Source organism: Leuciscus leuciscus, assembly GCF_965113295.1.
Source record: "Leuciscus leuciscus genome assembly, chromosome: 22".
NCBI classification, from domain to species: domain Eukaryota; kingdom Metazoa; phylum Chordata; class Actinopteri; order Cypriniformes; family Leuciscidae; genus Leuciscus; species Leuciscus leuciscus.
In genome coordinates, this window is record NC_138746.1 from 36329695 (window position 1) to 36345237 (window position 15543).

At 41.3% G+C, this 15543-nt stretch overlaps 1 protein-coding gene across 2 annotated transcripts in view; it reads left to right on the forward strand.

Moving 5' to 3' along the window:
• Positions 1–2924: 2924 nt before the first annotated feature.
• The window catches only part of tp53bp2a (tumor protein p53 binding protein, 2a), a 52072-nt gene continuing 39453 nt past the window's right edge, over positions 2925–15543 (forward strand). For both annotated transcript variants that reach the window (XM_082153754.1, XM_082153755.1), the window contains exons 1-2: positions 2925–3333; positions 11189–11336. In XM_082153754.1, coding sequence (XP_082009880.1) covers positions 3325–3333; positions 11189–11336 — 157 coding nt within the window. In that variant the 5' untranslated portion in view covers positions 2925–3324. The remainder of the gene's footprint in view (positions 3334–11188; positions 11337–15543) is intronic.

The window sequence follows — 15543 nt, forward strand, 5'->3', positions numbered from 1 at the left end:
CTGTGTTGTGTGTTTACCTGTGTCGGCTGTGTTGTGTGTTTACCTGTGTCAGCTGTGTTGTGTGTTTACCTGTGTCAGCTGTGTTGTGTGTTTACCTGTGTCAGCTGTGTTGTGTGGTTACCTGTGTCAGCTGTGTTGTGTAGTTACCTGTGTCGGCTGTGTTGTGTGTTTACCTGTGTCGGCTGTGTTGTGTGGTTACCTGTGTCGGCTGTGTTGTGTGGTTACCTGTGTCGGCTGTGTTGTGTAGTTACCTGTGTCGGCTGTGTTGTGTAGTTACCTCAGTCGGCTGTGTTGTGTGTTTACCTGTGTCGGCTGTGTTGTGTGTTTACCTGTGTCAGCTGTGTTGTGTGTTTACCTGTGTCGGCCGCGTCGTGGCTGGTGTAAACACAAGCATTGACTAGAGTGGGCGTGATCAGCTAGGAAGGTCGGATTTGCTCCATCTTTTGATGATAAGTTTTGTTTGGAAAACCTTGAATCCATGTAAGACACAATGTTATTAGACACATGTGAAGGCCAGTGTTTTTTTTTTTTTACATTTAAATTTTGTTTGCGGTGATGACGGTGACGAGCTCAGACCCTATGGCTCAGACTCACGGTAGGCGTCACGTGACCGCGGTATTGCGGTAGGCCTAACCGTCCCAGCCCTAGCACATAAAGGCTAATAGATTATGCACCGTTTGTCCATGTTAACAAACAATTAAAAAAAACTTGTAATACATTTTTTGTTTGTCTTGTTGTAAGTAATCAATTCAGTCATTTTCATGGTGATATCTAAAGGTTAAAAATGTTTACCCTATTCACGTGAGGAAAAAGTATGAATAGGCGTATGAATAGGCTCATGAATCATGATCATGAATATTTGGGTCTTTTTCGAAACTTTCCCCTAATGGGATTCTTCGGGACTTGTTTTCCTTACTCAGAACATATTGAGGATACAAAATCAGCTGAGTTTGCTTCTGTTGCAATTTGTTCAACCTTTTTTTTAAATAAAATGACTGGACTATTATAAGTTTGTCAGCTTCACATATTTATATTACATGGCAGACACAGATTCAACATTCAACAAATACAATACATACATTTTTATCAAATTTAGCGTAGAAAATTAAGCAGGAAGCAGTCGGTCATTCGGGAACTTTCGCCTAACTTACTCCTTTACTTTTTTTGCCCACTAAATAGAAGAGAAGGATGCGATTTCGGACGCTGTCTTGGAATCCTTAAAATGATGCTGTAATTGAGTCTCCATAACTGATTTACTTTGATTAATATGCCAGCAAATATTGGTTGATTTTAATTCAAAGATTCCAGAGTTTGAAGGCAGGATTTTGAGTCACTAAACTGTGGTTCAAAGAATACCGCGGTAAGCCTATCGTTACATGTAAAAACAAACAAGAAAAATAACCTGCATTAATGATGATATACTTCTTTCCGAACAGCTAGACATAGAGGTCATTATCAAGTGCTGTGCTCTCTCGTTCATTTTCACCATTTTGTTTGAAAAATGAATTTACCTGAGTCGTTCGTTTGCCACAAACTGCAGGCAATATGTTAATAAAGATCTTCTTCATCACTGGAAAACGTCGCGCGTTTCAGGCTCGTTTTCAATTTATAATATTATAATATTCCAATTTATCCAGCGTTTTTGTACTTTGAGCTCGTATCGCGTTATATTTTTACAACGAGTCAAATGATTCATTCGGCGCATAAACTGTCCAAATGAGTCAGACTGAATCACGAACCGATTTAATTCGTTTTGACTGATTCATTGAATAGAACCGACTCAAACAAGTGAATCATTCACCAGTCAGGCTTTGCAGTTCACAGACTTTACAGTAAACAGTGAATTGCGCCACCGTCTGGCTTCGCTTGCCATGACAAGTGCCCTTAAAAAATAAAAATAAAATGATATATATAACCATAAAAACATAAAAATATAAAGATAAAAGCTAATTCTAAATATTAATAATACTATGATAACTAAAATAACACTGCTATAAATAGCATTACATCATAAAATGGGTGAAAGCTATTTAAAAGTAATATTTATTTAAGTTGAGTTCATATGTAATAAAATCTAATAAAATCTTGGCATGTAGGCCTAATTCTAACAATATCCAATTTTGAAAGTGGTTAACGTATATTTTCATTGGGTTGTTAAAAAAAATCACTATTTATCATATTTTAAGAAACAGTTTCGCGTGATCTGAGGGGTGCATAAGCATAAGTCCTTCAAATTTCATTAATTTCTCTAAATTTCTGACAATTTCATGTGTCACTGTACACTGATAATCTGCTAATTAAGAATTTGACTCTAAATTAAATAGACATAAGCAGTTCACACCAGTGAATAAAATTAATAAAAAATCTAATTTTTGCTGGCTATGGCATAGCCTATTAAACATATTGGCCTGCAACTCTTTTAGTATTGTGTGATTTTGGCAAAGCAAGTAATAAACACACAAAAGCAGTGCCTAGCTTATACTGGAGCTTAGTGCAATCAAACATTAAACCGATAACCGAATAACAGTGAAGGCAGAATCTGAACTCTATAGAAACTCTCAGATTCTACAAAAAGCTATGTTAAATTTATTATGTATATATTACATATATGTAGAATGAATGAACATGTTAAAAGTATGAGGGGAAAGTATGGGGGTTTGGGGCATTAAATGAAACCCCGTTTCCTCTTTGCGCGTGCACGTCTTCACCGGCAGATGGCGACAGCGCGCGGAGCGTCAGCGCTTCCGGACGGTTTGAAGTGATTCAACTGTTTTAAAGTTGCGAAAAATCCCCGCTTCTCACATCAACTACTTGTATCCTTACATTACATACTATTGAACTGGTATATAGCAATATATATATTTTCCAAGGACAAAAAAACAACATGCCGCCATCTTGGCTCGAGGTTTTCCAGAGGGATGGGCTTCCTGTGCGTGACGTCACGCGCTCCCTCAGGAGCAACAGGCGTCAGGACGAGAGCGGAGAGCGAGACAAACATCGCAAGGAACAAATAAACACTTCGGACTGTAATAAGAGACACTGAACATTCTCCTCCGCGTGTACATTTGATCGCTTCTGTGGGAAATAAGACAGTATTCGACACTCGTGATCGGGCGTCCGATGTTCGCCAACAGAAACTCTCGCCGATGGAAAGTTTGGGAAGGCCTCTGACGTCACACGCTTCGGCACTTGTTTTATCTGATATGAAACTGGTGTGTTTCTCGAACATCTAATATTTATTACCTCGATTTATAACTTTACTAAAACAGCGAACAATCACACATTCCGATCCGGGTTGGGAAGATCCTCAGGCGCGACGCGAAGATGATGCCGGTGAGTCAACTGGTTTGTTTTCATTCACTTGTTTGTATAAGATCATAAAAGCTAGGTTTTCTTCTTTAATATCTCATCTGTACTCTAGTTATATTATGATTATGTGTAATGTTGTCACTCATTGTTGTCACGATGAATGTTCATCGATCTCAGAAAGTAACCGGTTTAATATAAGCTGTTTTTGTTAAAATAAGTGTATATTTGATCTTTTAAAGACACTATTTCTCACACCAAAAATCATGCTTTTGTAAATCATAACATGCCTTAAAAGTCAGTCACAATTTCTACTTGTTAATCTCGTCTAAATTATTTGATTTAGTAGGCCTATGTCATAATTATGAAATTTGTTATATATATATATATATATATAGGCTACATATTAGTTTGAAAACTTAAACAAAAATTAGAAAGGTTGCTTTGGAAATAAACTGAAATAAATGACAAAAGCACATAACTAATGAAAGCACAAAATTAAACTAAAATTACCATAAAAACTAAAAATATAAAGATAAAAGCTAATTCTAAATATTAATAAAACGATTATAACTAAAATAGGCTAACACTGCTATAAATAGCATTAAATCAAAAAATTTGACAACGAAAAAAAAAAGGAACAGGTGATTTTTACCTTCAGTTTATGTTCCATTGGTGGTTTTTACAAGATTAATAATGTACCAAGTCAAAGCTTGATCTTCCAATTAAAATTTTCTAACATTTTGGGCTTATTTGTTAATTTAACTAATGATAATTATGGATATTTTAATAATGAAAATGTTATTGTAACAGTAATATTTCTTATTTTGTTAAAAAAAATTTTTTAGCTATAATAATATTTAACAAAAGAAGTATCACTGTTACATAACATTTTCATTATTAATAGAGTATTTAAGAACAAATATAACAATATAATAAAAATCTTAAGTGTGCACAATCAAAAACAGAGTCAATGTCTTTAATATGAAATATGAGGCTCTTATCATCCACTGTGGGAACAATAAACTCCCGTACACTGCAGAAAAACACGTTATTAATCGTTCTTATGATGGACAGGTTTGTAAACACATCTCATGAGTTTGGGAAGATGTTTTACGTGTTGCTTGTTCAGATGCACGTTATAAGCGCCTCAAACTCAGAGCTTTCAGAGACGGAGCAGCGTTCACTTCTGATCACTGAGACGCTCTTCACACACACACTGTGCTGAGATTTATCTCATTAAAAATGTAAAACAATCGCAGCCGTTACTATTTCTTAATCACACTAAAATCATGATTCCGGGTGGATTAGGATTAGTTGTGCAGCTCTACTAAACACCGACAGCAGGGTTATTAGGCTACTGTCACTTTAAGACTGAATGCACTGATCTAATATACTGATGCATGTGTGTTTTCCTTCTCAACTGTTGACGTTCACTGAAGACATAACCACATTTACTAGGATACTTATAGGATTAGTAACTGTATTCTGGTGTTTCATGATGTGTGCTTCATTAGCCAAGTCTCTGTTACATTTACATGTAGTCATTTAGCAGACGCTTTTATCCAAAGCGACTTACAAATTAGGACTAAATTAAGCGAGTCATCATGAAGAGGCAAAAACAACAACAACGCAAGAAGTGCTCAAAATACGAAGTTCAGGTATTATTCAGAGTAGCATAAGCCTGATAAGTGATGTTTCAAGGGAAAGGAAGTGTTTTTTTTTTTTTAGTCTTTTGAATGTTGTCAGGGATTCTGCATTCCGGATGAGGGTGGGGAGAGCGTTCCACCAGCATGGAACTGTAAATGAGAATGTTCTGGAAAGTGATTTTGTGGCTTTCTGTGATGGAACCACGAGTCGTCGCTCGTTGACAGATCGTAGGCTTCTGGTAGGGATGTAGACCCCGTAGGAGTGAGTGAAAGTAGGAGGGAGCTGAGCCTGTGATAGATCTGTAAGCAAGCGTCAGTGCCTTGAACTTGATGCGAGCAGCGAGAGGTAGCCAGTGTAGAGAGATGAACAGAGGAGTGACGTGGGCCCTCTTGGGCTCGTTGAAGACAAGACGAGCTGCAGCATTCTGGATCATCTGTAGGGGTTTGGTTGCACATGCTGGGAGTCCAGCCAGAAGAGCATTGCAGTAGTCAAGCCTAGAGATGACCAGGGCCTGGACGATAAGTTGTGTTGCATGCTCAGTTAGGAAAGGCCTGATCTTCCTGATGTTGTGCAGTGCAAACCTGCATGATCGAGCTGTCTTTGAAATGTGATCTGTGAAGGTCAGCTGGTCATCAAACGTTACTCCAAGATTTCTGACCGACCTTGATGGGGTGATTAATGATGACTGTAGCTGGATAGTGAAGTCATGCTTTAAAGATGGATTGGCAGGGAGGACTAGAAGCTCAGTCTTTGCCAGGTTGAGCTGCAGGTGATGTTCCTTCATCCATGTGGAGATGTCCGCCTGACAGCTTGAGACCCGTGCAGCTACTGTGGGATCATCTGGTTGAAATGAGAGGAAGAGCTGCGTGTCATCAGCATAGCAGTGGTAGGAAAAAACGTGTGCCTGTATGATGTGTCATGATGTGTGGTGTAGATGGAGAAGAGGAGGGGACCAAGAACTGAACCCTGGGGAACCCCTGTGGTCAGCTGATGTGCTCTGGATACCTCGCCTCTCCATGCGACCTTGAAGGACCTACCTGTGAGATAGGACTCAAACCAGTGGAGTGAAGTTTCTGTGATGCCCAGTGATGAGAGGGTGGACAGAAGGATCTGATGATTCACAGTGTCGAAGGCAGCAGACAGATCCAGAAGAATGAGGACTGAAGATTTGGAAGCAGCTTTTGCGATCCGTAGGGCTTCTGTGACCGACAGTAATGCAGTCTCAGTTGAATGCCCTTTCTTGAAGCCAGATTGGTTGGCATCCAGCTGGTTGTTTTGAGACAAGAAGGATGTTACTTGGTTGAAAACAGCTCTTTCAAGTGTCTTCGCAATGAATGGTAGGAGTAGGGTTGGGTACCGAAACCGTTCCAATAGGGAACCGGTTCCGACGTAAACGGTAGTAACCAGACCGAATAAGAACGAAACTTTCGGTGCCTGACTTTTTTCACCGGCCCCTATAAAACATCTCGTGGCACGAATGATCCAATAACAAAACATCTCCAGTTAACCAGCAGAGCATTCATTTCGTTTCGTTCGTTTGTTAAATGAGACGATCTAGCGCTGAAAATTCTTTTCTCTTGTGGCTCGCGCACACCGCACTCGGACGCGCGTTTCAATACGTTGCAGAGATCGATCTATTTATGAGGCGCCGTATATATAAGAGTATGTGCTTGGAGAGTTTGTGTGTGCGTGCTCGCGTCTCAGATGAGTATGTGCGCGAGTTTGTTTGTGTGTGTGTGTGTGCTCGCGTATCAGATGAGTATGTGCGCGAGTTTATGTGTGTGTGTGTGTGTGTGTGTGTGTGTGTGATGTGCTCGCGTCTCAGATGAGTATGTGCGCGGTTTGTGTGTGTGTGTGCGTGAGCGACTTTAGATGTGACGTTGTGCATTTCCTATAGTTGGAGCATTCAGCAGTATACTGCTACATGTATGTGTGACTACTTAGTATATGTGTATGCAAGCGTTTTATGTGTGCGTGAATGAAGTTCGATTTAAGCCCTAGACGGCGCCTCATATCTATTCGTTCTGGTGAAATCACAACATATAATGCACACAAAGTGTCCCTGCTTGATATACAACAACTGATGAGCATTATCGGTTTAAAAAAACTACGCATGCGGATTAGAACCCAAAACCTCTGACATTCTTGACTAAAGTTCAAGTTCAGCTGCAGTGTTCCTCTTCGGGTAAGTCTAGTATTTTAATGCCAACTGCAAATCTTGCATATCAAGTATGAAGTATATCAAGTATATTTATATGAGGCTATACTTTGTGTGTTAAATATTTCTGCTCAGTGTCAGATATTTCTCTGTTTTGTAAAAGTCTATAATATATAATATGTAATATAACTGATATATAATATATATATAAATAATATTAGAAGACAACATTTTTATCTTAACTTAAGTGTTTTCGGCTACATCAGCACAATTTTTAATTTAATCAGAAATCAGAAAATCTTTTTCAGAAAACACACACAGATATTATTTTTTTGATAAAGTGTGTGCAGTTTCGTTTTCTTAAGTACCGGTTTAAGAACCGTTTAAGCACCGGAACCGTTTGAAAAATACCGAGTAGGTACTGGTATCGGATAAAACCCAACCAATTCCCAACCCTAGGTAGGAGAGAGATATGTCTGTAATTCTCTATAAATGATGTGTTTAGTGTTGGTTTTTTGAGCAGTGGAGTAACCTGAGCCTGCTTGAATGCTGTAGGGAAAGTGCCAGTATGGAGGGATGAATTGATGATGTGTGTGAGTGATGGTAGAAGTGTGGGAGAGATGGCTTGTAGAAGGTGTGAGGGGATGGGGTCAAGCGGGCAGGTGGTAGGGTGACTGGAGAGGAGAAGTGTAGATACTACTTCCTCGGTTAGCGAAGAAAAGGAGGACAGAGGGGTATTGGCTGTGGAAGGGGTCGGTCTGGGTTCCTGTGTGTGTGGAGCTGAGAACTGACTGCTGATAGCTGTTGTTTTGTTGGTGAAGAAGTTTGCGAAATCGTCAGCAGTTAAAGAGGAGGCGGGTGGTGGTGGAGGTGGACAGATGAGAGAGTTGAATGTCTTGAAGAGTAATCGTGTGTTGGAGGAGCTGTTGATCTTGTTGTGGAAGTATGAAGATTTTGCAGCATGAACATCAACAGAAAAGGAAGAGAGGAGAGATTGATACATACTCAGGTCAGATGCGTCTTTTGATTTGTGCCATTTCCTCTCCGCTGCCCTGAGATCGGTCCGGTGTTCCCGAAGAACCTCAGATAACCAGGGGTTAGAGGGAGTAGCGCGTGCTGGCCTGGAGGAGAGAGGGCAGATAATGTCTAGGGAAGAGGTTAGAGTGGAGCATAAGGTGTCCGTTGCGGTATTCACATCCAGAGATGAGAATTGTGAGGGTGGGGGAAGAGAGGATGACACGGCAGAGGAGAGATGGGAGGGGGAAAGTGAGCGCAGGTTTCGTCTGAAAGTGACTGGTGGTGGGGGTGGGGGTGCAGGGGTAGAGAGTTGTAGACTGAAAGTAATGAGGAAATGATCTGAAACATGGAGAGGTGTCACCAAAATGTTCTCTGTGGTGCAGTTGCGTGTGTAAACCAGGTCCAGTTGGTTGCCTGATTTGTGAGTACCTGTGGTGATAAGTCGTTTGAGATCGAAGGAGTCTAGGAGAGAGATGAAGTCTGTTGCATGTGGCTTTTCGAGATGAATGTTGAAGTCACCGAAGACTAGAAGTGGGGTGCCGTCCTCAGGGAAAGTGGACAGCAGCACATCCAGCTCCTCTACGAAGTTACCCAGCTGACCTGGGGGGCGATAAATGACAACAATATGGATCTTAATGGGAGTTGTAAGTGTAATAGCATGATATTCAAATGAGTTGTTGTTGCATAGTGAAGAGAGCGCGGAGTATTTGCAATTGTTAGAAACAAGAAGCCCTGTACCCCCACCTCTCCCAGACTGGCGAGGGGAGTGGGAGAAGGAGAAATTGCTAGAGAGAGCAGCGGGGGTTGCTGAGTCTTCTGGACGAATCCAGGTCTCAGTCAGGCCCAAGATACTAAGAGTAGAATGAGATGCAAAGGCTGGAATGAAGTCAGCTTTATTGACTGCTGACTGACAATTCCATAGACCCACGGAAAGAGAGAGAGGAGTATGTGAGGATGAGAGAATGGGACGCAGATTGGCAGTATTGCGCTGCCTTTTGCGCGTGATGAAAGGGCGTTGCCGAGAGATAACAGGAATGGTTTGAAAGCACATGTTGATTGAGGTGAATAATAAGATAAGTAGAGGGAAGAAAAAAAAAAAGTGAAGAGGAGATACTTAAGTGCCTTTCTGGTGTCCTTGCTCGGTGGAGTCGCGCAGGTAGAGTCGCTGGTCTTTACCCGAGTCGGTCTTCACACGAGGAGCCTGAACACGAGAGCTGAACGCTTCCGCTGACGCTTCCGCGACAGCGCGCAAATTACATAGATATACAGATATGCTATCACCGCTTGAGTGAGTACAGCTGTTTCGGTCGGGCAATTAAGTGAATAACGCGAAAATGTGCCAAATCGAAAGTTCTAGAGGCAAAGGCTTACGTGCAAATTAGACTGCTATAATAATTAAAATTTTCACTTGCGGCTGTTATTGTTTAATGTGGCAACGCGTCTAACTAAAATACAGAATTATGTGAAGTTAAAAATAGAAAATAAGAAGAGAATCGAAGATAGGCTTACCTTGACTAAAATACAACACTGAAATAACAGGAGAACAGAGTATTCTAGAAAAAACACATGTGCGCTCTTGCCGAGCCTCTAGTATGCTGGTCGCTGTTACCCTTCAAACAGCGCAAACTGAAAATACGCCCAATGGAAACACGTCAAGTTTGTCGCTAAATATATCGCTAGGCTAGGCAGTTCTAACGCTCGCATGAGGGGGTTTTACAGACAATCGAAAAAGGACTATTTTGCAGAACTGAAATGGAAACTTGTTTTGCATACAGGTCACCTGACGTACGTAAAAGTCACATGATCCTTCTTTAAAGATGGCGTGGTGTGTTTGGACAGAAGAAGAGACAGAGTTCTTCATTAAACTCATAAAAGACAAAAGTATTACAGGAATACTGGATTCTAAACAACAAAGAAAAGCCACAATTTATCAAGAGCTTGAAGCAGAAATGAGGAGAATCTCCCAGAAACTCCTCACATGATCCACTCTCAGTATAAGAGTCTTTCCTGGACATTAATGTTGAATATCACGCATACGTCTCCATCCATTAATAATAATGTCTAGTGCGGCGGCTGAGATATACATAAACCTGCTGACATCCGTCGCCATGATGTTTGGAAGGACTTTTAGTTAGTCGTATAACATCGGTAAATGGAAACACTTGTCTTTTCGCAATAGATTATTATCAACATTTAGAAAATATCGCGAAAGTTTCTCGCAAATCTGTATATTATATATAAATCTCTATTATATATACTGTACTTCTTGTTGTTGAATTCTGCACGGATTTGTGTTGAAAGAGATGATGCCTGAAACAGTGTGTGTGTGTGTGTGTGTGTGTGTGTGTGTGTGTGTCTGCAGCTCTCTAGGGTTCGGATGGGTAACTGTGCCTGTCCTGTGTGTGTGTGTGTGTCTGCGGCTCTCTAGGGTTCGGATGGGTAACTGTGCCTGTCCTGTGAGTGTGTGTGTGTCTGCGGCTCTCTAGGGTTCGGATGGGTAACTGTGCCTGTCCTGTGTGTGTGTGTGTGTCTGCGGCTCTCTAGGGTTCGGATGGGTAACTGTGCCTGTCCTGTGAGTGTGTGTGTGTCTGCGGCTCTCTAGGGTTCGGATGGGTAACTGTGCCTGTCCTGTGTGTGTGTGTGTGTCTGCGGCTCTCTAGGGTTCGGGTGGGTAACTGTGCCTGTCCTGTGTGTGTGTCTGCGTGTCTGCGGCTCTCTAGGGTTCGGGTGGGTAACTGTGCCTGTCCTGTGTGTGTGTGTGTGTGTGTCTGCGGCTCTCTAGGGTTCGGGTGGGTAACTGTGCCTGTCCTGTGTGTGTGTGTGTGTGTGTGTGTGTGTGTGTGTGTGTGTGTGTGTGTGTGTGTGTGTGTGTGTGTGTGTGTTCGGGTGGGTAACTGTGCCTGTCCTGTGTGTGTGTGTGCGTGTGTGTGTGTGTCTGCGGCTCTCTAGGGTTCGGGTGGGTAACTGTGCCTGTCCTGTGTGTGTGTGTGTGTGTGTGTGTGTGTGTGTGTGTGTGGGTTCGGGTGGGTAACTGTGCCTGTCCTGTGTGTTTTTCAGATGTTCCTGACCGTGTACCTCAGCAATAATGACCAGCACTTCAGCGAGGTGCCGATCACGCCTGAGACGGTGTGTGCGGACGTGCTGGAGCTGTGCCGAGACCCCGGGGACAGCAGCTGTCATCTGGCGGAGGTGTGGCGAGGCTCCGGTGAGAACAGCTTCACACACACGCAGGGCTTCACATTAACACACGCCTGACGCGGGGAAAGATCAGCTGTGGTGGGTCACGCTATCCAATCACCAGCCAGTTCGGCGTGTTACTCATGATGTTTACTCACTTTGCTGGGAAAGTCTGAGTAAGATAAATCTGTGCAGATTTAGCACAAATACTGAGTCGTCATGATATATTAAATACAGCGTATGGCACAGAATCTGCTCATATCTGGCTTACTTGAACACACACTCGTCACTACACAACAAATAACGGCACGCTTGTTCATTTGCATTGAAGCAACAGCGAAGATTAAAAAGCATTTGGTGAACAGAAAAGAGTTAATTTCCAACATCCTACATTGTTTGATGTTCTCTGTCCTTTTCAGTCCATCTAAAACACATTTATGGTGATGAGGATGAGAGAGGAAGTGGAGATGCTGGACGACAGGATTTAGTTTGAATAAGAAATGAATGTATGAAATTCAAATTTTATAATATATATACAGTGCCCTCCACAATTATTGAACCCCCTGGTAAATATGATCAAAATTGGCTGTAAAAAATAAATCTGCATCGATTATCCTTGTGATTTTTCATTCAAAAAATGTGCAAAATTCTAACCTTTCATTGAAGTAAAAGAATTGAAAGTGGGGGGAAATCACATTATGAAATAAATGTTTTTCTCCAAAACATGTTGGCCACAATTATTGAAACCCTTTTATTAAATACTTTTTGCAATCTCCTTTTGCCAAGATAACAGCTCTGAGTCTTCTCCTATAATGCCTGATGAGTTTGGAGAATAACTGACAAGAGATCAGAGATCATTCCTCCACACAGAATCTCTCCAGATCCTTCAGATTCCCAGATCCATGTTGGTGCTTCTTCTCTTCAGTTCAGCCCACTCATCAGGTCAGGGGACTGAGACGGTCATGGCAGAAGCTTCATTTTGTGCTCCACAACAAATTTTTGTTTTGATTTTGATGTTTGTTTTGGATCGTTGTCCTGATGGAAGATCCAACCACGGCCCATTATAAGATTTCTAGCAGAAGGCGTCAGGTTTTGATTTTTTATCTGTTGATATTTGATAGAATCCACAATGCCATGTATCTGAACAAGAAGTCCAGGACCTCCAGCAGAAAAATATGCCCACAACATTAAAGATCCAGTGGTATATTAAATTGTACACATGGGGTACTTTTTATCCTTGTGTTCACCAAACCCATCTAGTGTGTTTGCTGCCAAAAAGCTCTGTTTTAGTCTCATCTGACCACAGAACCCTGTGTTGTTTGAAGATCCAGTCGTGTCTGACAATTAAATTTGCTGGAATTTGTTTTTGGATGAGCGAGGAGTTTTTTTTTAAAACCCTCCCAAACAACATGTGGGGATGTAGGGGTTGTTTGATAATTTTTTTTTTAGGCTTTCTGACCCTAAGACTCAACTAATCTCTGCAATTCTCCATCTGTGATCCTTGGAGAGTCTTTGGCCACTCAAACTTTCATACTCGCCGTGCATTAAGACAGTATAGACACACGTCCTTTTCCTGGCAGATTCATAACATCTTTAGTTGGTTATAACTTCTTAATTATTGCCCTGATGGTCAAAATGGGGATTTTCAATTCTTTAGCTATTGTCTTACAGCCACTTTCTAGTTTGTGATGCTCAACAATCTTTTGCTACGCATCAGAACTATATTCTTTGGTTTTACTCATTGTGATGGATGATTAAGGGGATTTGGCCTTTGTGTTTCCTCATATTTAAACTCCTGTGAAACACGAAGTCATAGCTGGACAGTTTCATGTTCCTAGTCACCCTGGTGTACTAAAAAAGGTAAATATTAATGGGAATATACTTCAGAGATATTTTACTCGTAAAAAATTCTAGGGGTTTCAATAATTGTGGCCAACATGTTTTGGAGAAAAACATTTATTTCATAATGTGATTTCCCCCCACTTTCAATTCTTTTACTTCAATGAAAGGTTAGAATTTTGCACATTTTTTGAATGAAAAATCACAAGGATAATCGATGCAGATTTATTTTTTACAGCCAATTTTGATCATATTTACCAGGGGGTTCAATAATTGTGGAGGGCACTGTATACAGTGAGGAAAATAAGTATTTGAACACCCTGCTATTTTGCAAGTTCTCCCACTTAGAAATCATGGAGGGGTCTGAAATTGTCATCGTAGGTGCATGTCCACTGTGAGAGACATAATCTAAAAAAGAAAAACCAGAAATCACAATGTATGATTTTTTAACTATTTATTTGTATGATACAGCTGCAAATAAGTATTTGAACACCTGAGAAAATCAATGTTAATATTTGGTACAGAAGCCTTTGTTTGCAATTACAGAGGTCAAACGTTTCCTGTAGTTTTTCACCAGGTTTGCACACACTGCAGGAGGGATTTTGGCCCACTCCTCCACACAGATCTTCTCTAGATCAGTCAGGTTTCTGGGCTGTCGCTGAGAAACACGGAGTTTGAGCTCCCTCCAAAGATTCTCTATTGGGTTTAGGTCTGGAGACTGGCTAGGCCACGCCAGAACCTTGATATGCTTCTTACAGAGCCACTCCTTGGTTATCCTGGCTGTGTGCTTCGGGTCATTGTCATGTTGGAAGACCCAGCCTCGACCCATCTTCAATGCTCTAACTGAGGGAAGGAGGTTGTTCCCCAAAATCTCGCAATACATGACCCCGGTCATCCTCTCCTTAATACAGTGCAGTCGCCCTGTCCCATGTGCAGAAAAACACCCCCAAAGCATGATGCTACCACCCCCATGCTTCACAGTAGGGATGGTGTTCTTGGGATGGTACTCATCATTCTTCTTCCTCCAAACACGTTTAGTGGAATTATGACCAAAAAGTTCTATTTTGGTCTCATCTGACCACATGGCTTTCTCCCATGACTCCTCTGGATCATCCAAATGGTCATTGGCAAACTTAAGACGGGCCTTGACATGTGCTGGTTTAAGCAGGGGAACCTTCCGTGCCATGCATGATTTCAAACCATGACGTCTTAGTGTATTACCAACAGTAACCTTGGAAACGGTGGTCCCAGCTCTTTTCAGGTCATTGACCAGCTCCTCCCGTGTAGTTCTGGGCTGATTTCTCACCTTTCTTAGGATCATTGAGACCCCACGAGGTGAGATCTTGCATGGAGCCCCAGTCCGAGGGAGATTGACAGTCATGTTTAGCTTCTTCCATTTTCTAATGATTGCTCCAACAGTGGACCTTTGTTCACCAAGCTGCTTGGCAATTTCCCCGTAGCCCTTTCCAGCCTTGTGGAGGTGTACAATTTTGTCTCTAGTGTCTTTGGACAGCTCTTTGGTCTTGGCCATGTTAGTAGTTGGATTCTTACTGATTGTATGGGGTGGACAGGTGTCTTTATGCAGCTAACGACCTCAAACAGGTGCATCTAATTTAGGATAATAAATGGAGTGGAGGTGGACATTTTAAAGGCAGACTAACAGGTCTTTGAGGGTCAGAATTCTAGCTGATAGACAGGTGTTCAAATACTTATTTGCAGCTGTATCATACAAATAAATAGTTAAAAAATCATATATTGTGATTTCGGGATTTTTTTTTTTAGATTATGTCTCTCACAGTGGACATGCACCTACGATGACAATTTCAGACCCCTCCATGATTTCTAAGTGGGAGAACTTGCAAAATAGCAGGGTGTTCAAATACTTATTTTCCTCACTGTATATATATATTAGGGATGTCAATTTTAGCAAATTCCCATGATCGATCGTCGTTTAAATTAACGATCGATTAATCGTTAGCCGTAACCCTGCATTATGAGTCTGGTGCAGTTGCATATGGCCAACAGCATGACAGGGTGTGCAAATATGTTCCTCACCAAATGAATGAGAATGGTTTTTAATCTAAATAAAGGGCTAGTAGGATTGTAAAAGGTTTTAATTTGATTGATCATTTAATAATCAAATATAACGACTAATGAAAAGTGTCACCAACGCCTCAGATGCGTGCTTGGAATATGTGACTGTTGTGGACGTGCTCTTCCTGGAACAACGCGCTGAAAATGGCAACTAAACCCAATGAATTCACAACAATTTAAAGGTCCCGTTCTATGTGATCCCATGTTTCAAACTTTAGTTAGTGTGTAATGTTGTTGTTAGAGTATAAATAATATCTGTAAAATTATAAAGCTCAGTTCAATGCCAAGCGAGATATTTTATT